Genomic DNA, 25,505 nt, shown 5'->3' with positions numbered 1-25,505 from the left:
AAATCATACTGAAAGTGCCAGGGGCCAAGCATCTGTATGGCTAGCAAGCTCTGAGCTGTGCTCTGGTTTCCATTCTGTGATCATTTCTTAAATATATTTGTCAATATCTTTTGGTTTTAGATCATCTATACTGACTATTCCTTTCCACCCTCCAGAAAGTCATTTTTTAATAAAAAATTTTAAAAGGGGGGCTTAAGGGATGGTAGGTCAGCAAATCAAAAGAATGTCCAATACCCCACCTCCTAGTCCTCCAACACTAAAAACAGAATGTTAAAAATCATACATTATAGAAAGTCCTTGATACTTATAAGAAACTATAGGAGTCTTCACTAGTAGTTTTGACAAGCTTATAGCAAACATTTCCATTAAGTCGAATACACTGTACCATATACTATGGAAATCAATGTGAATCCTTTCTTCCATTGAGGACATTGAGGACTCCTGCAATTAGGGGGAATCCATAAATGCAAAGTCTTACTACGCAGTAAAAACTGTGAAGACTTCAGTACATTGAGAAGAGAAAAGATCAGACCACAGAAGACCCCAATGGACACAATGAACAATTCATTCTGACAAGCCTTAAGAATGTTGTAGAGATCCTGTTTGTAAATGCAACACAGCAAGCCCTTCATCTTAGCAGGCCAACATCAGTACATGACCTCCAGGGCCCAAGAAGAAGAGGAATCCACACTGGCCCAATCTTGCTTAGACTGTGAAACATGTAATAAGCTCTATGTACACACAAAATACAAACACCAACATGATCATGCTTCAAGGTCAACTAAAATACACAAGGCACAAGATCAACTAGTTTCTCATGTCTTATGCATCAATTTGGGGTTGGCAAAGTTTCATTCAGTCTATTCATTAGCCAGGGCCCAAAGAAGCCTATATGCACCTGAATTCTTTAAAGTAGAGCTTCTTAATCTGCTCCAGATAGCCAAATGGGTCTGTGACACAAAAAAAGTTAAGAAAGCCTGCACACTAAAACCTTTTTTAGGGTTCCACTGTCTCCCTTATCTTCATTTCCCACCTTTGTTGTTTTTAAAGCTCACTGATGCTTAAAACCACAACATAGCTACTAGAAATATGGGCTCTAATGAGTGTGTGTGTGTGTGTGTGTGTGTGTGTATGAAGTCTTAGTAATGAAAATAATGAGGTAGAAGTACCCAAGAGTCAAGGAGTCTTCAGAAATACCAGAGACATGAGAGAGCTGCTACCATCTGAAGGCAGCTAATGAAAATTAAATGAGGTTCCAGTGTTTAGCAGGTAGCTTATTCTCTAGCAAAGGAGTATTCAAAATATGCTTCCTCTTTTGTGGAGGATTTTAAAGGGTAGCATTTAACAAGAATGATTGCAATTCAAGATAAGGAATGTGTATAAAAAAGATTAAAATATTCCAAGGGCTCCCCTTTCCACGTTGGGGCTATCCCCCAAGGTTTTCTCTTTCTAAAGAGCACTGCGGGGCATTATATAACATTTAACGGAACAGGATTCCAGCTCCCACAACTACACAGCTATATCCTCCCTCCACCATTCCTGCCAACCCCCCACCCCTAGCCCTCCGGTGGTGACTTGGAGAAGAGAAAAGAGAAAGACAAGAAAAGAATACCAACAAATATAGTGATATCCTTAAAAGGTGAGTATTGTTCAATGATGAAATTTTCCTACAGAGAATTGATGAGAAACCTGTCCTGACACAGGGACTAAAAAAGCAATCTGTCTCTGATTTATGCTGCAAAGGATTTCTTCCCTAAAAAAACCACAGCCCCATCATTCTTCCTAAACCTATATCTAATGAAAGAAACAAGATTGTACTTTAAGGTGTCAACAGAAAAACAGGGGGTAGCGCTGCTACTGGAGGGGGAGGGGAGGGGGCTCGAGAAGCAGAATTTACCTTGGTGTTTGTCAAAGATGATACATTAAAATTCTGCTTCAATACAACTTGGGGCACTAGGTTTCTTCCACGTTTCTTTCCCACTCCTTCTAACGCCAATGTGATTGTCATAGAGACATAAACACCTGTTCTCAGGTTAGGGAATGAAAGCTCTCTGTGACTCGGCTCCACCTAGATGATCCCACCAGTACCTATTAAAATATTTAGCTGGTAACAGCATTATGAAAATGAAACTGATTCCTCTCCAAGCTTCACTTTCAATAAACTATTCTGAATGAAGGCAGCATAATTTCATCCCACAGAATCTGATTTCCCCTTCGTGATTCTTGAAAGGCTATCTCTCCATTTCCCGTTTCATGGCAGCCTCCAAGAATCCCTCCATACCTCTGCAGTCCTGCTCTCCCTCCCTCCCTCCCTCTCAGAACCAAGACAAAGAGGTAGGCAAATCCCCACAGGGTCCTTCCTGAGCTGCAGCTGCACAGCACAGGAAACAGGAATCTGCTATGGAGCAGAGGGAAGGGGGAGAAAGAGGGATGTACACACACACACACACACACACACACACACACACACACACACAAATGCGCACATGCACTTATGACACACACACACACACACACACACACACACACACACACACTCAGCAGCTCAGCCCACCTAAACTAGCCTCATGAAAGAGGGAAAGAACCAGCAGAAGCCTCCACCCACTGCCCTCCATATGGCCCCACATGCCTGTTAAACATGGAAGAGAAGGAAAAAGACACTCTGGGAGGAAACAGGCAGCTTACCTGAGTTACCATTTTCTTTTTCTCCATAAACCAAATGGGGCAGAGGACTAAGAAGAAAACAAGCCTTCCAAGCTGCCCAGGCGGGTGCTGAGCACCACCTCGGATTTTTCTTTTAGCCCCCCCTCCCCCTCCCCCCCCAGCTTGGACTCGTAAGGGTGGGTAGTTTCTATCCCTTTATCCCGCTTTCCTTCCTTTTTCTTGCTAGTGTTTCTTCCTTTCTTTTCTCTTCCTCTCTGGCAGTCTCTCCCCCTCCTTCTTTCTCCAGCTCCCTCCCATATCTCAGGCAGATGGCTGAAGGAAGCCCCACCCCCGAATGCCTAAGGTAATTAATCAGAGCCGGGCCCCACCTCCTTCTCCTCCCCCCTCCTTCTCCTGGCAGGCTGACATCTCCAACTCCAACACACATAGAGGCCTGCGGGAGAATGGCAGTCTGGAGAGAGAGAGGAGGAGAGAAAGAGAAGGAGGGAGGGAGGGAGGGAGAGAGGGAGGGGGAGAGAGAGAGAGAGAGAGAGAGAGAGAGAGAGAGAGAGAGAGAGAGAGAGAGAGAGAGAGAGAGAGAGAGAGAGCGCAGAGTCAGCCCTCTCCATGCGCAGGCGTGTTTCCTTCTGTGTTATGTATCTGTACAGAGGCATTAATTATATGGCACTGGAAACATACATAACAGCTTATAATAGTGATAAGTACAGATTAGAAGGATCCTAGGCTGACTATTAGATCATACAAATATATGTGATAAAGAACAACGCAAGAAAATGTTATTTCACTAAGGCTGAGTTTATTTATAGAGTTGGTGATTTCATTCAAGACAAGAAGAAAGTCTAAGCTCTGATGACTGTTGNGAGGGAGGGAGAGAGGAAGGGGGAGAGAGAGAGAGAGAGAGAGAGAGAGAGAGAGAGAGAGAGAGAGAGAGAGAGAGAGAGAGAGAGAGCGCAGAGTCAGCCCTCTCCATGCGCAGGCGTGTTTCCTTCTGTGTTATGTATCTGTACAGAGGCATTAATTATATGGCACTGGAAACATACATAACAGCTTATAATAGTGATAAGTACAGATTAGAAGGATCCTAGGCTGACTATTAGATCATACAAATATATGTGATAAAGAACAACGCAAGAAAATGTTATTTCACTAAGGCTGAGTTTATTTATAGAGTTGGTGATTTCATTCAAGACAAGAAGAAAGTCTAAGCTCTGATGACTGTTGATTGGGAGGTTATTCAAGGCATGAGGGGTATATGGAGACAACATTGGAAATATATTTGATCCAAAGAAAAAAAATAGACAAGAAGGTCCCCAAGAGGGAATACAGGAAGAGGGGGTATGATTCAAGTACATTCTTCCCTACTGCAAAAAATCTGTTGGCTGGTTGAGAGATAAGGGGGAGAAGAACTATGCATGAGTGATTTTTAAACCATTCTACATGCAAACCCCTCAACATACTACATAATTCCATTTCATCCAGAAGACTGCCTCCTCTATCAACCTCATTCTCTTATTCCACTCCATTTTTTTCCCTAGATATTGGATGCTTCTCTGCTGCCTACAAATTAATCAATGGAGAAACATTTATTAAGTACCTACTATGTGCCAGCCACTATGCTAACTGGTACAGATACAAAAGCTAAAGGGTGTTTTAAAGTCTTTACAACCAAAGAGTCATTTATAATGACAAGATTATATATTTCAGGCCTAGAACATAATTTTAGGGATTACTTCTCACTGGATGGAATATTGAAGATAAATAAAATTATAGGAATTTAAGTGTAATGGGTATTGACTAACCACCCTACAAGTCAATTTAAAAAAATAAATCTCTGATACTGACAAATCTATCATTTATCATGCATCTCTTCCAAAAAAAAAAAAAATAGAAAGGAAAAAGTTGTCTGGTTATTTGAGGATTCCAGTTAGGTGGATTCTACTTAATAAAGCTAGAGCCTGTGACTTTTCAACTCCATCACATTTGTTTCCAAGTATGACTTAGGGATTAGAGAGGAATAAATCTTCTCTTGCATACAGGGTAAGGTATTTAGACTCCAAGATAAAAGGTAGGTTCACTGACTACTTCAAAAAATACAAATCATTCCTAGAAAATGCTTCCTATCAGCTGGAAGGAACTTATGTCAAACACCTAGTAGGACTGGCAGAGCCAGATTCTGAACCCAAGTTCTCTGACCCCAGATCTTTTTCTCTTCTCTCCATCCAGACCACACCAACTCTCTCACTGGAGGGCAGAGACAGAAGGGCTTCAGAACCAAAGTGGCATATCAAGTATGTAGGTGAAGGTCAGAGAAGCAGAGACCTGGTAGGCAATCCTAGATACCTTAGTGAGAAATGGTGCTATTTGCTCTTTCCTAAAAGGGTCCTGAATGGACATTAAAAATAAAGGAGGATGATTTGTTTTTTGCTATATTTATACACAGAACTGGCTCAATCACTTGACTGCATTAGCCTGGTTTTTTTTGTGTGTTTTTTTTTTAAGGGGGGGGGGGTTGAAAGGGGGAGAAACAAATCAGGCTGTAGTTGTGATTGGTCAAACCAGTAACGGGTCCAGAGACAATCTGAATCTAGTTGTTTGATTATTTTATGTGGGAATGGTGCAGCTGGAAATTACAATAAAAGCTTTCACAGAAAAAAAGTCTTCAAAGAAAATAAATTACAATTAAATTCATTAATTTCAATGTGGAATATCTTACTGTTCCTGGGGATTCTTTAAGTAAAATCATGTCATTGTATTTATATACATGTACATACGCACACATGTATAGATAGCTAGGAGCACAGATAGATGGTACAATGGACAGAGTACTTCGCCTGAAGTCACAAAGACCTGAGTTTGGGTCTGGCCCCAGACATTTGATGGCTTTGTGACTCGGACAAGTCACTTGGCCACTATTTGCCTCTATTCCCTCATCTATGAAATGAGGATCACTTGGTAGTACCTCCCTCCCTGGGTTTTTGTAAGGATCAAATGAAAAATGGGAGTAAATAGTAGTACCTGCCTCACAGAGTTATTGTGAGAATCAGATGAAATATCTGCAAAGTGCTTGGTACAGTACCTTGTATGTACTAGGAGATTAATAAATATTTGTTCCCTTACCATCACAATCCCTTAATAAATGAAAATTGGATCTAATAAAGCTAATAGACATTCAGCCTTGTTTTTATTTGCTTTTTTTTTGCAAATATTCTCTTGTCCATATAATGACTGAAAATATTTGTATCCTCATTTTGCATCTAAACACATGTCAAATAAGTTACTAATTCTAACTCTTTTTAAAAAGGGCATTCATCATGCATTAATGTAGTGGTGTGAAATAGAAATAGAGGGCATTAAACTGTGCATAAGAATTCCTGTAGGCCACAAATTAGTTTTAAAAATGTAGTGTTATCTATGTTTTGTTGTATTTTTGTTTATTTGTTAAATATTTTCCAATTATATTTTATATATAATTGTTCTGGTGCACTAGAGTATTTCAAAAGGATAGGTATGCATGTGAATAAAAGGGAATCAATAAATATAATCAACCCACTGCATTTAAGACTTCCAACAAATGTCTACCCCAAAACTGAATCACCAAGAGATTGGAGGAAGTGGATAGACATGAATAGGGAATGCAATCAAAAATGAGAAACAAAAAGTAAGTATAAACAGATACTTCTTTCAGTAGTGGTCTAAACAATGTGATTCCTAGGACAGGTATTATTTACCATTTTTAAAAGTGATTTAACATTTCTGTAAGTGGAGGAGGTAACACAGTGAAAATTTCCAGTTCTGCAGATGGCATTATGCTCTTCTGGGTAAAGGAAAATCAAGGGGGAAAAATGGGGATAAAATGAAGGAAGATTTTTCAAAGCTGTGAGAGTGGGCAGGAAAGAGGCCAAAAGATTTCAATGTGTATTAGTGCAAAGTAATTCACTTAAAGGAAAATGAGATTAATAAATTAATAAATACAGGATGACTGGTCCAAATCATCATTTGTCATCCAGGACCCTATCATAGGATTCAGAGCTGGAAACAATCTCAGACATCATCTAGTTCAACTGCCACATTTTATAGATCAGGAAACTGATGGCCATAGGAGGGTCAAAGTCCCAAACTAACCAAAGAGCACCTATTAAGCATCCGTCAACTACTAGATGCTGGGAATACAAAGGCAAAAGTGAATTAAGACTATGCCTTACAGAAGTTTCTATTCTAAAAGGGAAGGCAAGATACATACATATAAGCACAGATCAAAAACCACAAGCCAATTTTTTTGAGAGGGAGGAGGTACCACCAGCTGGGCATCAGGAAAAGCCTCATAGAGGTAGCATTTGAGTTTAACTTTGAAGGAAATGAGGGAAGCAAAGAGGCAAAGGTGATAAGGGAGTGTAGCCACTGGGGATAGCCTGGGCAAAAGTACAAAGGTGGGAGATGGAGAAGAGCCATGACAGGCACACAGATAGCTTTCTATGGGCACACAGCCATACTCCCTCCTTTCCCCAGAGTTCATTACTAGAAAGGCCAAGGAACTCAGGTATTGCTGCTCCCTTTCCCCTCTCTACTGTGCCTGACAACATTTTTTCACATCCCTTGCCCCTCTGCCCAGCAGCCCAATGGGAGTACAGGGGGTAAGGTGGGCAACTCACAGGTGGCAGAGCTGGAGGGGAGTGGAGCACTCAGGCCACTCCCCTCCCTCTCTCTACACTCACTGAGGATATTCCTCACTTCACCTGCCTCTCTGCCCAGCAGCCCAATGGGAGCACTTCCTCCCTTCCCTGGGTAGGGTGGAACACAGCATGCTGTATCAGGGGCAGGACACAGGATGTGGTCTCTAAAAAGTTCATCATCACTACAACAGAGTATATAAGGAACAGCAAGAGAATGTGTGCATAGAAGAGGATGGTGTAAAATAATGGTAAAGGGGAAGGCTGGGGCTAGAATGTTGGACAAGACATAAGCCCAAGTCTTCAATGATCCCTTCCATATAGATGACTTCCAAATCAATAGATTTATCTCCTATCTTCTCTAGCCAGATGTTTTCTATTTGTCCACTGAACATCACCTAAATATCCCACTGGCATTTCTAACTCAATGTGTCCCAAACCAAACTCATCATTTTTAGCAAAGACCTGCTCCTCATCCCAATTTCCTCATTTCAATCAACAGCCCTACCATCCTTCAAGTCATCCGGAATAAAAACCCTCGAGTCGTTTTGAATTATTTTCTTTCCCTCAACCCGTTGGCCTATTACATCTGTTGCTATTATATCAATTCTACCACAATATTTCTCCAAATTCATACTGTTTTCTTCATTCACACTATCACCAAGTCTATCTTAAAGTCACATCACTACTTCCCCAATAATATAACAAGTCAAACTAAAGTACTAATTATTCCTGCGAACATTTGTCAATGTCATTGTCAATGTTGTCTTCTTTATCATCAACATCATCATGCCTCTGGGAAGCTAGGAGGGCTTGGAGTCGGGAACACCCGAATTCAAATCTGGCCTTGAACACTTACTAGTTGTATGACCAAGAGCAAGTCATTTAATCTGTCAACCTCAGTTTCCTTATCTGTAAAAATGGGACTGATAATAGCATATATCCCAAAGTTACTATGAAGTTCAAATGGGATAAGATTTGGAAAGCGCTTAGCATATTCCCTGACATATAGTAGGTATTATATAAATGCTTATTCCATCATTCTCCATTATCCACCAATACTTATACTGTTCTCATACAATTATGTTTATGATGTTTAAACAAAACTGGTCCTGGTACAGGTGGCTAATCTGTTTTTCTTTTATCTTTAATGCTCTGTAGACTTTTGCAAAGGTGAATCCATTAACTGTCTTTATAATAGAGTAAAAGTTTTAGGATGCATATTTATCTTCTGTAGGCTCATTGAATGCATTCCTGAGTCATCTTTGGTAGCAAGCAGGTTGACAGCCATGATATGAAGCTTATCCTGTTCCCCACATGACCTTTATTTCTTCTGAAAAGTCTCTGAATTTTGAAAGCTTTTGATTGCTCCTAAGAAGGGAATCTGCAGTGCTACATTCTAGTAATTGTGGGCCACAGTGTATAATGGTTGAGTTCCAGCAAAGTTCACTGGTTGAGTTCTCAGGTGTTTTGAGGTATCTATGTGGAATTTGAAGATTTGTCATCTTTCAACCCATTAAAGACAGCAAGTTTCTGGTGTGATTCTGGCCCCCAGGTCATTTGTTGGTCAGAGTCCTGTTAGACTGTCTCTACTCTCTCTGTACACAATTTCCAATGCTCAATAGTCAACCTCCTTAGGGATGGATAATCATTCTTTTATAATTTCAGGGACTTGGTTCTGAGTTTACCTCACAGAGCCCCCCATTTTTAAACTAAATCAGCATGGCAGCCAGCTCAACACATCCACAGAGGGCCTTTTGGTTCCACTCTCAGACCCAAGTCATTTCTTAGGCTCCTTCAAGAAGTAAAATAATAGGGATTATATCTGCAAATCTAATGGTATGAACATTCTATTATCCTTTAATATTGCTCAATGAAATAATACCTTCCTATTCCAAAAGTATTTTTGTATGTGTTTTACCTGTTTATCATGTGCTTTAAGACTATCCCTCAATCTTGTTGGCATGGAAGGCATCATCTTTCTTAGTTATCATAAAATAATGGGTTCTGTGTTTTAAATATTATAAGTTTGTTATAGTTTCCAAATCTCTTATGTTCAATTTTATAATTATTGAAGTATAAATTACACATCATTCCCATTTAGTTTGCATTAAAGAATTCCATTAGGTCTCTTAAAGTATTCAGCCATTGTGTTTCTTCCTGACATTATTATGTTCTCTATATGCCTTATCTAGAGAAGTTTAAGACATATGCTGGGCTCACCTTGCTGCAATGACTTGATAACATCTCCAGATTCAAGCTCCATAGGACCTTTTGATATTACTGGAGAGTCTAATATGAAAGGGTGAGCTATTTGTTGTAAAGGGCTGCCATATCTACAGCTAGATATCATTCATAAAGAGTAAGTAGTTAAGAGGCTGTTGTGGTTCAACACCTTCAATATGGAAGGTACACAGAGATGATAGGCTCAAATTGCTTCCCTGGAAAAGACCGTATTTTATGTCCATTGTTCTAGACATTACTAATGGTAGAATGTTTACAATGAAGTACAATTTTCAAGTGGTCACCAAATACTCTAGTATTCTCATTTTGACAGAGTCTATTTTCCATATATTTGCAGTTTGTGAATAAGCCATGAGTGAGGAACTATGTCAAAGGTTTTGTGACAATCAATAAAGGGAATATATATTTAGCAGGCTGCCTTCCAGGAGCTTGTTTAATAATGGTCAAATGGCTAAGTAGAACTTTATTTCCACTGGGTCTAAAAGGCGTACCACTGGCTCCTCAATTAATATGTTATTTTATCAGCAAAGCTTATTAATTTTTTCCCATGACATAATGAATGCTTAAGGACATAAACATGTAACTTGCCTAGATTTGGAGGGATCTCTGATGTTTATGGTAATTTTATGTGATGTCTTTCATTAAGAGATGGGCACAGGCATATGTTGTGTTGGAGAAGAAACTGGTAACCTTCTTTGCCTATATTTCATGCACCACTAAAAAGCATCTAAGTTAATAATTATGGCTCATTTCTGGTCTGTGACTTAGTAGGCCAATTCTGTTTTTAAAGAAACTCTTTTCTTCACTGGATTTTTGTGCCTCCTCTTCCACTTGACCAATTTTTCTTTTTAAGTTGATATTTTCTTTTTGCTTTCATTTCTTTCCCCCATTTTTCTTCTATCTCTTATTTGATGTTTGAATTCCTTTTTGAGCTCTTCCAATGCCTGAGACCAATTCCCATTTTTCTTTGAAGTTTTTTGTATATGGTTGCTTTGCTCTCACCATCCCCTACTAAATCTGTGTCTTGTTCTTTCTTGTCTCCATAAAATTTTCTATGGTCAGGTGTTTCTTTTGTTGTTTTTTCCCCCCAGCTTTTTTATGCCTATGGACTGGGAATTCTAAAAGGTGCTGATTCTGTCTCCTCTGCTAATGGCTTGCAGGAGTTAGCATACTTTGAGCTATTTTGCACTGGGGCTTCCACAGACAATTTTAGGGCCAAGTGCTACAGACTTCGGGGGCCTCACTATGGGCTGGTACCAGCACTTACAGATGAGTATGGGGTGTTCTGCTATTGGTTTAGCTAGGGTCCAGTTAGCCTACACCCAGGCTCAGAACCTGGCACAATAAGTGGGGGATGATCAGCCCACACTCCTATTTGTGTAGTTTTACTTCTGGTTCCCCCTTATCCAATGAAAATTGATCCTCTGTCTGTCTGTCTTTCAAGTTGTTTTCCACAGGAGAGCCCCCTCACTCCATCTCTTTGTTGGTTCTGTGACTTCAGCCATTTTATGGCTGGTTGGTTTTTATTTAAAGGTTGGTTTGGGAGGATTCTCGGTGCAGTTCCAGCTTTTGCTGCTACTAAGCCACCAGGTTGACTCTGCCCCTCTATGGCTTTCCATTTTTACAGACTCAGTCAAGTTCCTTGATAAAAGTAATGTGGCACATTGTATTAAGGATCTGCAAACGTTCTATTTCACATTTGATAATGTGAACTTTCTTCTCATTTTTTTGTTGTGTATGACTTTTTGCAACATATGGAAAACCAAAATCATATCATCATCCAAGCATGTCTGCCTGTAAAAATCTTTATCTTGTCCAAGGACCAGATGAGGCAACATCTCCTCCATGAAGTCTCCCTCTTATACTCTAAGCTGAAATGAGAAAATCCTTCCTCAAATGTTTTCATGGTACTTTTGATGTCTCTTTTGCACAACCTATTTCTTCATGTACATGCTAAGCTCTTCTTATTAGATTACAATCTACTCAAATATAGGAATTTTATCATTTATTTATCCCTGACAACTAGCATGATACACACAATAGGTATATAATAAAGGTTTTCTGAAGAGAATTAAAATGATTGTTACTTCTGTGTATCTTAGATCTCCTAATAAACTAAACTATAAGTTTCTCAAGAATAGCAAGTATATCATCCATCCAGGTTCCAATGATCCTCTGTTTTCAACAAATACTCAATAACGCTGGCTGAATTTAACTGAATAGAGAATGAATTCAAATATCCTTATATATTTCCTGGGTCTCCACTTGTTATCAAACATAGCTCACCAATATTTAATGGGATAGGGAATGAAAGCCAGTTTAAGAGAGCCTCAACTTCCTGCTGACATGTGGAGATGAAGCATCATACCTTGCAGCTGCACATCACACCACTTTTTAGCCCAGCCTGACTTGGCTTCCCTCCCATTCACCAACTAGCAAGAGCTGCTATTGCCAGATAAGTCTTGGAATGGAGGGCACAACTTCCTCATATGAAGGACTATCCTACATTGTCTCAGATAGCCATGTAGAGATCAACATGAAATAAATGCCTTTTCCTGTATAATAAAAATTGGCTAATATAAAAGCTCTTCACACCATTCTGCCTTACCCTAAACTCTATCTCAAGGTAATAACAAGTTGTACAATATGGGCATTAAATATCTCCCCAGAAGCATATCTAGCACAATATCACCTTACCATTCTTGGCCTCAAGTTGGCATTAATATATGGGAAGCCAAATTAGAGCAACCCCTATCATTTCCATAGCGTCTCTTCCCTAAATTGGAGTTCTATCATTCAGAACAACTTCTGGAAAAACAATGTGCGAGTAGAATAAAATAAAAACAGCTTTAATACCTTTTGGATACTAAACAGTGCTTCAAAAGGCAATCCTCTGATATCTTGTTATTGTTGTAGGGAGTAAGTTCAATTTACCTCAATACTGTTCCCTTTAATTCAACAAAGTGTGAAAAAAACTAAAACAAAGAACTAAAAAAGTAGAATTTCTAACCAGAAGCAACAGATTCTTAACCTGGGATCCATGAATGCAGACAGAGAGACATAAATAAATAACTATATTTCAATATACCCAGTCTCTTTTGCAATCCTTTGTATTTTATTTTATGCTATGCACTGGTGTCAAGAGATTTCACCAACCTGCCTGGCAAAAGGGGCCCAGGACCAAAACGGCTTAACAAAATCTGACGGTGCAATTTCGTTCTGTTGATCAAGAAACTAAGACCCAGAAAAGGAAAAGCCTTGCAAGTAATAATTAGCTAAGATTCAAAAACAGAACTTCTACATCCGAATTCAAGATTCTTTCCACTCTAGTCCATTGTCTCTATTACTCCCAACATTAAAATTTGATTGCAGTACTTAATCACTGAGTGCTATTAGGACTGACTAAACCATGAGGAAAGGGATCCCAAATTTCTATGAAGGGAAAGGAAAGAAAAGGTTTCTTTATAATGGGAGTAGAGTTAAAAACTGAGCAATAGACCATATAAATAATAAATTAAATAAATCAACAACAAATAACAAACAACCCATTATTTACCTGTCTTGCTCCTAGCACACCACACCTCCAGCTCAACAGAGTAGGAAGTTAAAAGAACAGATTAGTCCCCACTGCAGCCTAGGCTGATCCTCAAAGGCACAACTGGTTTTATGCAAGGTGTTATCCTTCCCATGAAAGCATCATTCTCCAGAAGCCCATTACCCTCAGTTCCCCTACTAAATATCTTAGATGATCCCCCGTTCCTCATTCCCTCCCTTCACTATTTACAGGTCCTTCTAGGCTTTTAGGCCTTCCCTATCTCCACCCCCAGTGAAAGCACATACAACCTAAAACTCATCCTATTCCTGTATTTAGCTAACTTGGCTAGCTAAAAAAGTAAAGGAATACAAGTCAGATGAATTTAACTAAAATTTATTAAATGCCTACTATGTACAGGGTACTGTTTTAAGGGGTGGCAAAGATGAAATTAGGCTTTAAGTGATTAGGGAAACAGGTTAATACTACCCCATCAGGTGTAACACCTGTGTCTTAGTGAGGTCCCTTAGCAGAAGATTATTTGGAAGACATGATTTTGGCTTCTCCTCAAATTTTACCTGCTAGACACCTGGAAAGCTGTTCTACCTACATTGAGAAAACTGGAGCACAGTGGGGTGAAAAACAACAACACTAGGTTTGGAGTCAGGAGACCTGGGACTGGATCCCAATTTTGCTACTTCCAACCTACAACCTGTGGTACCTGGGCAAACTGATCTCCCTAGTCTTCAGGATGCAGGAGGGACTCCTACATGTCTCCTGACTCTGGACCTAAGACCCAGAATCACTCAGGGAACCAACAATTCAGCACCATGCCTGGTACAGGCTAAGTGCTTAATAAATGCTAGAAGACTGACTTCATCATCTTTTTACCCTTGATTTTTGCTGAGTGAGAATGCTAGCCATCTCTAAAACAGCTGCTTTATAGGGCTAGGGCTAGGCAGATGCATTAGGAAAACTCTATAGGCCTGGGAACCATAAGAGAAAATACAGGTAGTTTTATCAATACAAGATAAGAAAGGGTAAGTTCACTTTATCTTGAAGACAATTAAGTAGGAGAGGTAATAATGCCAACATCTCTGCTTACATAATACAACACTTGAAGGCTAGCAAAGATGTTTACATCCATTTGAGACCTTGGGAAGAAGGTACTATTATTGCCCCCATTTGACAATGGGCTGGTAGTATAGCTCTGGGGGGAAAGCTCAGCACACATGAATGCCACTCCTGGCTCTGCCCACTGCCTGGGTGACGTTGGCCAACTTGTCTACTTTCAGTGTTCTCAACTCAAGTTAAAGGAGAGGGCTGGACTTGACCTATAATATTCTCTGGGCTCTAAATCCATATCTTTTTATCTTGTAAGTCTTTCAGGGTGAACTCCCTTGAGTGCAAGGCCAGTCCTCTGCATTTCTTTGTATTCTCAATGCTTAAAGGCATGAGGTCTGGCACATAGTAGGTGCTTGATAAATGCTGAAAGGAAAAGATGACTGAAAAGGAAATACTAATAATAAGAGTTAATATTTATATAGTATTTTAAGGCTAGTAAAGCTCCTATCAAATAGTACCAATTTTCATCCTCAACAACCCTGTGAGAGAGAGAGCACATGATTGTCTCCACTCTAAGAACCCCTGTGGTACTAACTTCCCAAGGTTGTTGTAAGGACCAAATAAGATAACACATGTAAAACCTTATATAAACACCAGCTAACATTCCTTCTAATGTGCCTTTCAGGCCCAGACCCCATGAGGAAGTTTTCCTCGGTTATTTTTTAATACAAGAATAGTAATAATAACAGCTTCTGTTTCAAAAACTTCTTTTCCTCTTGATTGATCATCAGCTGCTTGGTTATTTCTAAACTGAAGAGTCCTCCTCCTACTTCTCTGGTGCTTGGGATACTTTCATAGCTTTACAAACATCTCTCATTCTTGAGTAGCTACAGGCAGCAGAGGTAGTAGTAGAAAGAGTCTTTGAGGGGTCAGCTAGGTGGCTCATGGGGGGGTTGGGAGTAGAGATAGGTGAAATAGAGATGAGAGAGAAAGGGAAGGAGAGAATAATGAGCAAGGGAGAGGCAAGAAAGAGGAGACAGACAGACAGACAGACAGACAGACAGACAGACAGACAGACAGACAGACAGACAGATCTTATGCCCTTGGTGTAGAGATGTGGGTTCAGATCTTGGCAAGGGAAACTCTAGCTGTGTATAGGGTCACACATTTGCCACAAAGGGTCAACAAATTTACTGACCTTCTCAAAGGTTCAGTTTCCTACTCTGTAAAATATAGATAAAAAGATTTATATTACCTACTTTACAGAGTTATATGTATTTAATAATATTTAATAATTTAATAATATATACTTCAGTATATCTTAAAGTATTATGTGAATAAATGTTACTATTACCACATGTGGCAATGGAAATAAAGATAAATTATATTCCCAGACAACCCCAAATCTCCCCTATATCTGGCAAAGTATACCATATTTTAGCTTATTCATTCTAACTGAAAAATAAAGTTATTATAAAATATAAAATTATTTATTAGTCTGTACCAAGAGAAAAACATCCAGGCTTATTAGATCACTCCAATTCAACATTTCCCTGTCCCCAACTTTTCACCCCATTACCAGTCCTGCTCTTGGCAATTGAATAGATTGATTAAGGGGTATAGGCAGGCCCTGGATTAGTTAGTATGTCCACAAATTAATCCATTTACAGGTAGTGAGAAAGGTCTAATCTAAATATTGTTTTTTTCTCCCTTCCCCAGTAACACTCAGAACTAATTGATTAGAACTTCATTTCCATTTGTCCCATATGTCCTCAGAAGGTGGTGCCATTAGTGAAGTACCCTCTCATTAGTGAAAGACAAGAGGAAAGAGGAAAATCAAGGGTCTGGAACAATCTATAAACAGGAAAACCCTTGCTCTTTGGGTGTTCTATTTTATTTTGTATTTTTAGCCCAATAAGAATTTAAGAACTGTAAGAAAATATATAGTTCAATCCCTTCATTTTATGAGATGAACAACCTGCCTTGTCCCTGGACAGAGCTGGAACTCAAACCCAGGTCTTCTGATTCCCAGGCAAGAGGACTACCTCACAGCAGCCACCCTTATTTAAATGCAAAAAAGGATCCTATAGCAACTAATTTGAGATTAATTAGCCAACCTGGACTCAATTTAGATTGTTATAGATAAATAATTTAGTTTCTTCTCATCCAATTGCAAATCTGAATAAAATGCTTTTATAGATATGGAGATGGTGCCCTCTACTGAAAGTTACTTATGAACATTTCTTTTTCCACCCAATACCATGCCTAACCCTAAGCAAAAAACCCCATATTCTAGAATGTGGTGGTTTGATTTTACATGCTCAGTTATATCCTGTTAAAAAATAAAGGAATCTCTATGAAGTCTCTGAAGTTCTAGAGTTAAATGCCAAGCCCCCTACAAGAGGCCCCTGGGTGATAAAACTCAAACTCTACTAAAGGAGTCAGCAAAGAATCTCTGGAGATCTGTGGCCTATACCAGGCCAAGAGTGAGTTTGGAAGTATTTCATCCCTCCATAAAACCTGCAATGTAGGTTGAAGAATATTGAGAAAAGAGACGAAAAAAGTATTAACTTGTAACCCCTTACTTTGCTTACCTGGACAACTGGATATTGATAATCCATGCAATACACACCATACATAGCAAAAAAATTTCTTCAGATTAAAGACCAAACAGAAAGAATTAGAAGCTTCAATTTTTCGTCTTGCTTGTTCTGTATATCCTATACAGAAGAACAGGGTAACACCCAAAAAATAGTTGGTTCAGACCCCCAGTTTACACCGGCAAAAAAACTAACTCAGCTGAAGACCTGGTGGTGGGTGGTTTTAGACCAGGCCACTCTACCCAGAGGGATCCAGCACTGTCCAGAAGAAAGATGTTCAGAAGATCAAAAAAACTCTTGCCAAGTTACAATTTATAGAGGGGAACTGACTGCCTGCAAATTGAAAAAGTTGAGCATAAAGGCCCCAGGATGGCATGCAGGCTCCTCGTAGCAGCAGCCCAAAATAGCAGGAGGCAAACAGCATCCAGGAGCCAGGATGGCCTCTATGCTCTGGGCCTTAGGTGCGTCAGAGGGAATGCTCCCAATCCTGGACAGGGAGGGAGATGGGTTTATTTCTCTATTCCTCCTTGGGAACTCATAGCCCCTTGTCCTTCTCAGTGTCCAAGGCAGAAACAGGTGCTGGGATTAACAGGGCAAAGCCCTTTTGCCATGCAAAGGAAAGGGAGGAAAAAGAAGTCACAGTGACACATGCAGTAAGGGATCTCTCTCATGACACTGTATGTGCTTGGATCATTTAACACCTCTCTCACTCTGCTTTAGCCCAGGCAGACAGCTGACAGGATCAGTACGACAGGGGGAGGAAGGCTACCCCAACTCAGAGGCAACATGAAGCCCTTGGGAGGCCTCCAGAAATGCAGTGTGTCCTCTCACAGCTGTTCTAGTCAAACAGAAGGATTAACTCTGGCTGCCTACAAAAAGAGGGGGTAGAGGAATCTTTTCAGAAAGGGCAGTTGCTATTCCCCTTTTAGGGCCTGCTGTATTCACCCCACCACCATATACAAACACACATATGCACACATTCCTATAATAGATTAATTAGAGCTATAACAAACATAGACAGGTGCTAAGTTGGTCTGACTGAGAGTGGCAGGTTCAAGGATTGGTTTTTAGTGTCCTGGAGACCATATCTATAACTGGAGAACCACTGAGCAATTCTTATAAGATAGAACACAGAATGAACAGAAAGACAGAATAAATGCTTAGTACAACATACTAGTCTAAACGATTAATCCTGAGAATTTACCTAATTGGAGCAAGAATTCAAATAACCCTCAGAAATGCTGAACTCCCTTACTCTTAGAAGAATAATAGGAGTTAAACCACTGACTAGCCTTTGAACAAGATGAAGGTGTGAAGTTAGGGGCACTGTGTTGTCCCTAACCTTGCGAGCTTCATTTTCTTCATATGTAAAATGTGGATAATCATGTTTGCCCAGCCTGTCTTACAGAGTTGTTTGAAGAATTAAGTGGGAAAAAAAGTCTCTCCAAGTTATGAAAACTTCAAAACATGGCTATTGGCTTAGGAAATGAGTTAGCCAAGTTCAGAATGATTTATCCCCAGCATGGCTGCAGGAGGACAAATCAAACCCAACATATTCAAAACAGAACCTACTACCTCTATTCCCAAACTCATCCTGCCTTCCAAAGTTCCCTATTTCTGCCAAGGGAAATAACTTTCTTCCTTGTCATTCACATTTGCAACATTGGTGTCACTTTCAACTCACTCCCACTCAGTCCACAACAAGTTGTCTAATCTTGGCACTTTTACCTTCAGATTTCTATATTCACAGAGCCACCACCCTCAACAGCTACTAATTAGTACAACTGTCTCAAATCTCTCAGTGTTTGTCTGTCCCCATCTCTATACCTTCTCCTCGATAAACTCTAGTGGCTCCCCATTATGCTTGTGATCAAAGATTAACATTTAAAGCTCACCAAACTGGCCAGTTCCTACCTTACCAGTTTTCTTAAATACTACATCCTTCCATGCTCTCAGCCATACTGACTAGCCTCCTGTCTGTCACACACAATGTCCCCTATGCATGAAATGTATTCCTGGAATCCTTCCAAACTCAGCTCTACATGAAGCCCTTCCGGATGCCCTCAGTTTGCCAGTGCATCCATCACTCAACAAATGACCACGTACTTATTTAGTATGTGTGTGGTATTTATACCTTCATGTAGATGTAGTTTATCTCATCCAAAAGTAAGCTCCTTGAGAATTTCTGTCTCTGTATGCCCAGCATGGGGAGTTTCTTAAGAAGGAGGCCTGTCTTTTACCCTTCATTGTATCCCCAGTTTTTGGCATAATGTCTAACATAAAGTAGGTGCTTAATTACTGCTTACTGACTAATAAGAGTTGATTGCTTAAAAGAAGGGGGCTCTGAACTGGTGAATGGAGTCTAAACTCAATCCACCAACCAATAGGCTTTTATTAAGCACCAGACACTTTGGGGGTGGGGTGAGAACCAAAGCCTTAAGAAGCTAATATGAGGGTATGGGGGGCCTGGAGTAAAGGCAGATATGCCTGATGAACCTGAGAAATCATGGAAAGGCAATGGAGCTGAGCTTTGAAGAGCCAGAAATCAGGAGGCGGGCATTCCAGCACGGAGCAATAGGCTGTCAAAATGCACAAGGTGTCAGAGATGTGAAATGTCATATCTGGGGAACCCCAAGAAGCCTGGTTCAGCTGGAGCACAAAGTAGTGTATAATCACCCTGCAGAGCCAGACTGGAGCCAGGTTGGGAAGGGACTGAAATGTCCCCAAAGCTGCACTTGTACTTAATCTTAGGGCAGCTGGGTAGCTCAGTGGAGTGAGAGTCAGGCCTAGAGACAGGAGGTCCTAGGTTCAAATCTGGCCTCAGACACTTCCCAGCTGTGTGACCCTGGGCAAGTCACTTGACCCCCATTGCCCACCCTTACCACTCTTCCACCTATGAGACAATACACTGAAGTACAAGGGTTTAAAAAAAAAAATCTTAAAGGCAACAAGAAACAATCAACATTTCTTGGACTGGAGACAGATGTAGTCAGGTATGCACTTGAATCAACACAAACAAAAATTATTTTTCTTGGAGACATTGTTGTCAATGAAAAATGCTAAGTAAATTATAAAGTACTACAAAAAGATAAAGTGTCAGCACAACTTTAATTATTGAAAAGGGATAAATGTAAAAAGTAATGTTTTATTCTTTTACTAGGGAAGTCATTCCCAACAGAGACTTTGATCCTGTCCCCCATATTCCTATCCCCAATACTGCTAGCACTAATAGAACCTTGGCTCAGCTCCTCTCAGGAATCATCATAGTTTTGAGCTAGGAAACACAAGAGAGAAGTGAATCCAATCCCCTCATTTTACGAATGAGATGGCAAAGAAAAATATTAACTACATTTTTTGTTTTTTGTTTTTAGTGGTTTAAATATTTATTTTTTAGAAAAGTTAACATGGTTACATGATTCATGCTCTTACTTTCCCCTCCCTCCCACCTCCCCCCCCCATAGCCACTGCACATTTCCACTGGTTTTAACATGTGTCATTGATCAAGACCCATTTCCAAATTTCCAAATTGTTGCATTAACTACATTTTAAGAGTGAATATGGTCAGTAAACTGTGTACAGCCTTTAACCTAGTAGGTAGCACAACTACTTGGCTTATATTTCAAAGAGATAAAAGAATGAGGAAAAGGAAAAGAACCTGTAAGTAAAAAAATATTTTTGTATCTGCTGAGCAAACTGGAAACAAAGGAAGTGCCCATTAATTAGAGAATAGCTTTAGCAAACTATATGGTATGGGAATGTAATAGAATATTAATTATTGTGGCATAAGAATGATGAAATGGAAAGATTAAGAGAAACCTGGGAAAACTTGTATAAACTGATGCACAGTGAAATAAGAATAACCAGGAGAACAATTAAATAATAACTATAACATTTTCAAGAAAAATAATTTTGAAAGATTTAAAAATTCTGATAAATGCAATGCCCACAGATGATTCCAAAGAACTAATGATGATGCCTTCTGTCTACCTCCTAAAAGAGAGATTAAGATTAGCCAAGGAAAAAAGACCTACTTTTTGGACCTGGCCAACATATTGATTTGCTTTTTTGACTATCCTTATTTTTTAAGAGAGAAGATATTTAAATTTGGGAGAGGAGATTGGGAATTTGGTAGAAGAGGCTAGTAACAGAATTTTTTTTGAAAGGGGAAAAAAGAATAAAAGGACAACTGTATATCAGGATTCCACCCCCTTTTTCTGTCACTTAGAAACATTTCATTTAATGAACTAGCATAGAATGAAAAGACACAATTAAACTTCCTTAAATCTGGGAGATTCTCACACCAATTATATCAGTCAAATCCAATAAGCATTTCTTATGTGCTAGGGATACAATTAATAAAGACAATCTCTGCCCTCGGGGAATTTACAATTTAAAGGGAATCAATCTGGGAATCAGGTATGTGGGATGGAGGTTCTTTGGAGTTGAAACCAGGCAGGGTGGCAGATATAAAGTGGAGTGAGAATAAAATTCATCACTGGTGACAATAATAAAGACATCCTGGTAGTACTGGGGGGGTCCAGGGAGTGGAGGCACAGTGAATGATATAACAAATAGAGGCAACAAGGTTACATTCAGAGGGACAAATTAAGCTGCCAATCTAACATAGTGGGGGGACATGCTACAGTTGGTTATATTAATGTACTGCTCCCAATGGGCCTGTTCCCTGATGGTTTTACAAGCCATACAAGCTTTGCTAGGCATCCTGGGAGAGCATGGAGTGTCCACTAGGTGATATTCTTTGCTGGCCTCACAGCTATGCTAAACGATATGCTGCTGATTCTCTATCTCCCCTAGTTTCATGGCTGAAAAACTGTCCTCTACTACCAGCTTCTGAGTTTCATCTCTTCAGGTCACCTGATGGCCATCTTGAATTCCTGATAAATGCATGCTAGAAAATCTCTCCCTGATAAGGACAGGTTGACAGCAATAAACATCCCTCCCAGCTAAGGAAGAGAAAGCCAAAGTTTCTCAGCATAAAACTAGATATGATTTAAAAAATCTGAATGTGCTTTTTTCCAGCTAAAATACTCCATATATCCTAACCCCAAACTTCTGACTTGAGGTTATAATGTCCTAGTAACTACCATTTAATTTTCTTAACGAAATCTTCTGCCCCAATCTCATTTCAGAGGGTTCTAAAGGGGAAAAAAAAGTCCAGAGTGGTGTATAGGTATCTAAGTAACTTCAGTCTGTTCCCCCTGGGAACCCAAAACAACGAAGCATTTTTAAAAAGTATACAGAAGGGGGAGGCAGAGAGAACTAAGATGGCAGAGGGAAAGGAAGCAGTGTGGTGACCTCCTATTGATAAGCTCCTTCAAATGCATCTAGAAAATGCTTTAGACTAAATCCTGATGGGGAAGTCCTGAAAAAAAATCACAAAGAGTCCTTTTTCCAGCACAACTCAAACATAGGGAGGCATACAAAAAAGGTCTGTGGACACAGGATAGGTCAAGGCCAGGAACATGCTGGTTTGTAGAGCACTCCAGCACCCTAAGAGAGGCTGTGCAACCAGAGCTTCAGGAGGCCCCAGGCCCATAATGGAAGACCTCCAGACCCTATAATGGGGCACTGAAATGCTGACACGTGGGAGTTGGCATCTTGGATGCTCATTATCCAGCAAGAAGGGAACCTGCACACAGCAGTGGAATTTAGGCCCGGGACAGTACACAGCTCAGACTTCAGGAACAAATCAGAGTCTGAAGTCCAACTATAAAGCTTGGCTGAGAGAGGGGAGTCTAGCAGCATCTGATCCTGGCAGGGTGGGAGATAAACACACAAATGAGACCATTTAGAGGTGCCCAGCCTGTCCCTGAGATCCTTGAATAGGAATAAGAAAGCAGAAACAGATCTTTCCTCTAGAAGAGTGGCAGAGACCAGTACTGACATGAAGTCTGGAAGTAGGCTGAAAGGAACCCCATCATAATGAAGAAAAAGACTCCAAAACATCTCTAAGTAATTCCTCAGAGAAAAACAGAGCTTAGGCACCAACTAGAATTCCAACATAACTCAAATATAGGGAGGCATACAAAAAAGGTCTGTGGACACAGGATAGGTCAGGCCAGGAACATACTGGTTTGTGGAACACTCCACAAGTAAGAGAGGAGAGGAAGTAAGAGTTAAAAAGTGTTTTTTTTTAAAATAAATAAATAGAATGAGAGCATGTAAAGGAAAAAAAGGGAAAGTAAAGAAATCTACAGAAGAAAGAACTAGAAAAGGTAATTAACAGCTTGGCATAAAAAATACAAAACTTTGTCTCAGCAACAAATTCCCTGAAAATGTGAATAAAGCAAATAAAAGCCAATGACTTCATGAGGCAAGAATAAATATTGAAGTCAAAAGTCTGAAAACAAAAATTGAAAAAAATGTAAAGTATCTCACAGCAAAAACAAATAACCTAGAAAACAGACTAAAGAGAAAAAATCTGAAAATCACTGGACTAGACCATAATCTCTTCCTACCTACTCCGGAATGAAAACTCCCAGGACCATCAATAGTCAAATTACAGAACTTCCACACTAAAGAAAAAAATACTGCAAGCAGAGAGAAAGAAATAATACAAATACCAAAAAGTCACACACAATTCTGCAGCCACCACCATAAAAGAAAAGAGTACCTGGAATATATTCCAGAAGGCAAAGAATATGAATTGGCTTATAGCCAAAAATAATTTAGTCAAAAAAATGAGTATAGAGGAAAATTCAGGGGGGAAATGATCTTTCTTGATAAAAAAGAAGAGAACTGCAAAAAAACTTTGAAGTTCAAACACAAAAGTGAAAAGAGTATATATAAAAAGCAAAACACAAAAAAGTAAACATGAATGGACAATGATAAAGAGCTAAAAAGGATAACCTGTTTACAGTCAAATAAAGGGAGAAGAAACACATATCCTTGCTGAACTCTACAATCAAGGGTAACCAGAGTCAAATTAGCCAAGGCCTGGGATAGTATACTTTGATCTTAAGAAAAAAAACAGAAAGACAAGGGAAAAAGGCAAGTAGGTGTCTCAGTGGATAGAGCACCAAGCCTAGAGATGGGAGGATCTGCATTCAAACCTGGTTTTGGAGACTTCCTAGCTGTGTGACCCTGGGCAAGTCACTTAACCCCCATTGCCTAACCCTTACTGCTCTTCTCTCTCTTGGAACCAATACACAACATTGATTCTAAGATGGAAGGTAAGGGTTTTTTAAAAAAGAAGGAAAGATGGGGGAAGAAGAAATATATGAAGGGGGGGAAGGGAAAATAAGTTTAAAGAAAATCAGTTTACATAATGAGAGTGTACAAATAGACATCTAAACAAATAAGGAGGATCAGAGCCAAGAAGATGTTGGAGTAAAGGCATAGATCTGACTGAGCTCTCCCAAATTTTGCTCCAAATAACTTTAAAATAATGCCTCAAAATGAATTCTAGAGAGGAAAATCAACAATAAGATGGGACAAAATTTTTCAATCCATGACAATATAGAAACTAGATAGGAAAGCGCTGTTTATCTGGGGTGAAAGTGAGGCACAATCTGGTGCAGGGGTGTCTGGGCAAGTAAAGCAGGCCACACCCCTGCAAGCCAACACAAGCACTGGGGAATAAATGCATAAGAGGCAATAGCAATTTCCAGAGCTCTCAGACTACAGACAACAAGGGATCAGACAACTATTTTACAGTGTTATATATATAAACTAGGTTACAGGGGACCCCTTTGCTGGGGTTGCATTTCCCATATTGGAAGCTAATAATAAAGGTCCAGGTGATAGTTCTATGGTCAGGAGGAGGAGGAACACTAGCATACTAGAGCTTCTTACTTCAGGGGAGTTGGGAAGAATTATTAAAGTTGTTCACATTGCAAAGCACAAGCCAGGAGAGCAGTGACCACACCATTCCTCAGATCACAGCACCTTGGAAGAATAAAAAATTTACAGATCTCCCCTAAAACTAGCTCTGCAGCCAACAACAAGAAAAACTTGAGGCTTGGGACATGTGCCCCCTCTAGCCTGAGAGCAAAGCCCAATTTTAACATAAAGTTAAAAGTCATGAAAGAGACTATGAAATGAGCAAACAATAAGAAAAGAACCAGACCATAAGAAGTCATTATGGTGACAAGGAAGATCAAAACATAAACTCAGAAGAGGGTAACATCAAAACAGCTATATGCAAAGTCTCAAATGAAAATATGAAGAGGTTTCAGGCCGAAAAAGAATTCCTCAAAGAGCTCAAAAAGGATTTTAAAAATCAAATATTATGGGTAGCATAAAAATTAGGAAATGAAATATGAGTGAAACAAAAAGTCATGGAAAAATTCAACATCTTAATAGAGAAAACAAAAAATTCTGAAAAAGACATACCAAAATTCATTGAAGAAAAAAATTGCTTAAAAAGTAAAATTGCCCAAATAGAAAAGGACATATAACAGCTCACTGAAGAAAATAATTCCTTTCAGCAAGTGAAAACTATTGACTCCCTGAAACATCAAGGAATAATAAAAGTAAATTTAAAAAAGAAAAAGAAAAGAAAATGTGAAATATCTTACAGGAAAAACAACTAACCTGAAAAATGGAACAAGGAGAGATAATATAAGAATTATTGGATTACCTGAAAGTGATGATCAAAAAAAGAACCTTTCAGGAATTATCTAGGAAAACTTCCCTGATGTCCTAGAACCAGTGGGTCAAATAGAAATTGAAAGAATCTACCCATTGCTTCCTGAAAGAGAAAAATGAAAA

At 39.5% G+C, this 25,505-nt stretch overlaps 1 protein-coding gene across 10 annotated transcripts in view; it reads right to left on the bottom strand.

Moving 5' to 3' along the window:
• The window catches only part of RBFOX2 (RNA binding fox-1 homolog 2), a 217,899-nt gene that overhangs the window by 125,339 nt on the left and 67,055 nt on the right, over positions 1 to 25,505 (bottom strand). For 7 of the 10 annotated variants that reach the window (XM_044679982.1, XM_044679979.1, XM_044679980.1 and 4 more), the window contains exon 1: positions 16,767 to 16,808. The exons of 1 other annotated variant lie outside the window; for it this stretch is intronic. In XM_044679982.1, coding sequence (XP_044535917.1) covers positions 16,767 to 16,793 — 27 coding nt within the window. In that variant the 5' untranslated portion in view covers positions 16,794 to 16,808. Of the gene's footprint in view, positions 1 to 16,766; positions 16,813 to 25,505 lie in introns of those variants that run through there. 2 more of the 10 variants (XM_044679985.1, XM_044679986.1) reach the window with 1 other exon arrangement.

Source organism: Gracilinanus agilis, chromosome 5, assembly GCF_016433145.1.
Source record: "Gracilinanus agilis isolate LMUSP501 chromosome 5, AgileGrace, whole genome shotgun sequence".
Lineage (NCBI taxonomy): Eukaryota > Metazoa > Chordata > Mammalia > Didelphimorphia > Didelphidae > Gracilinanus > Gracilinanus agilis.
This window is presented reverse-complemented; position numbering and strand designations above follow the sequence as displayed.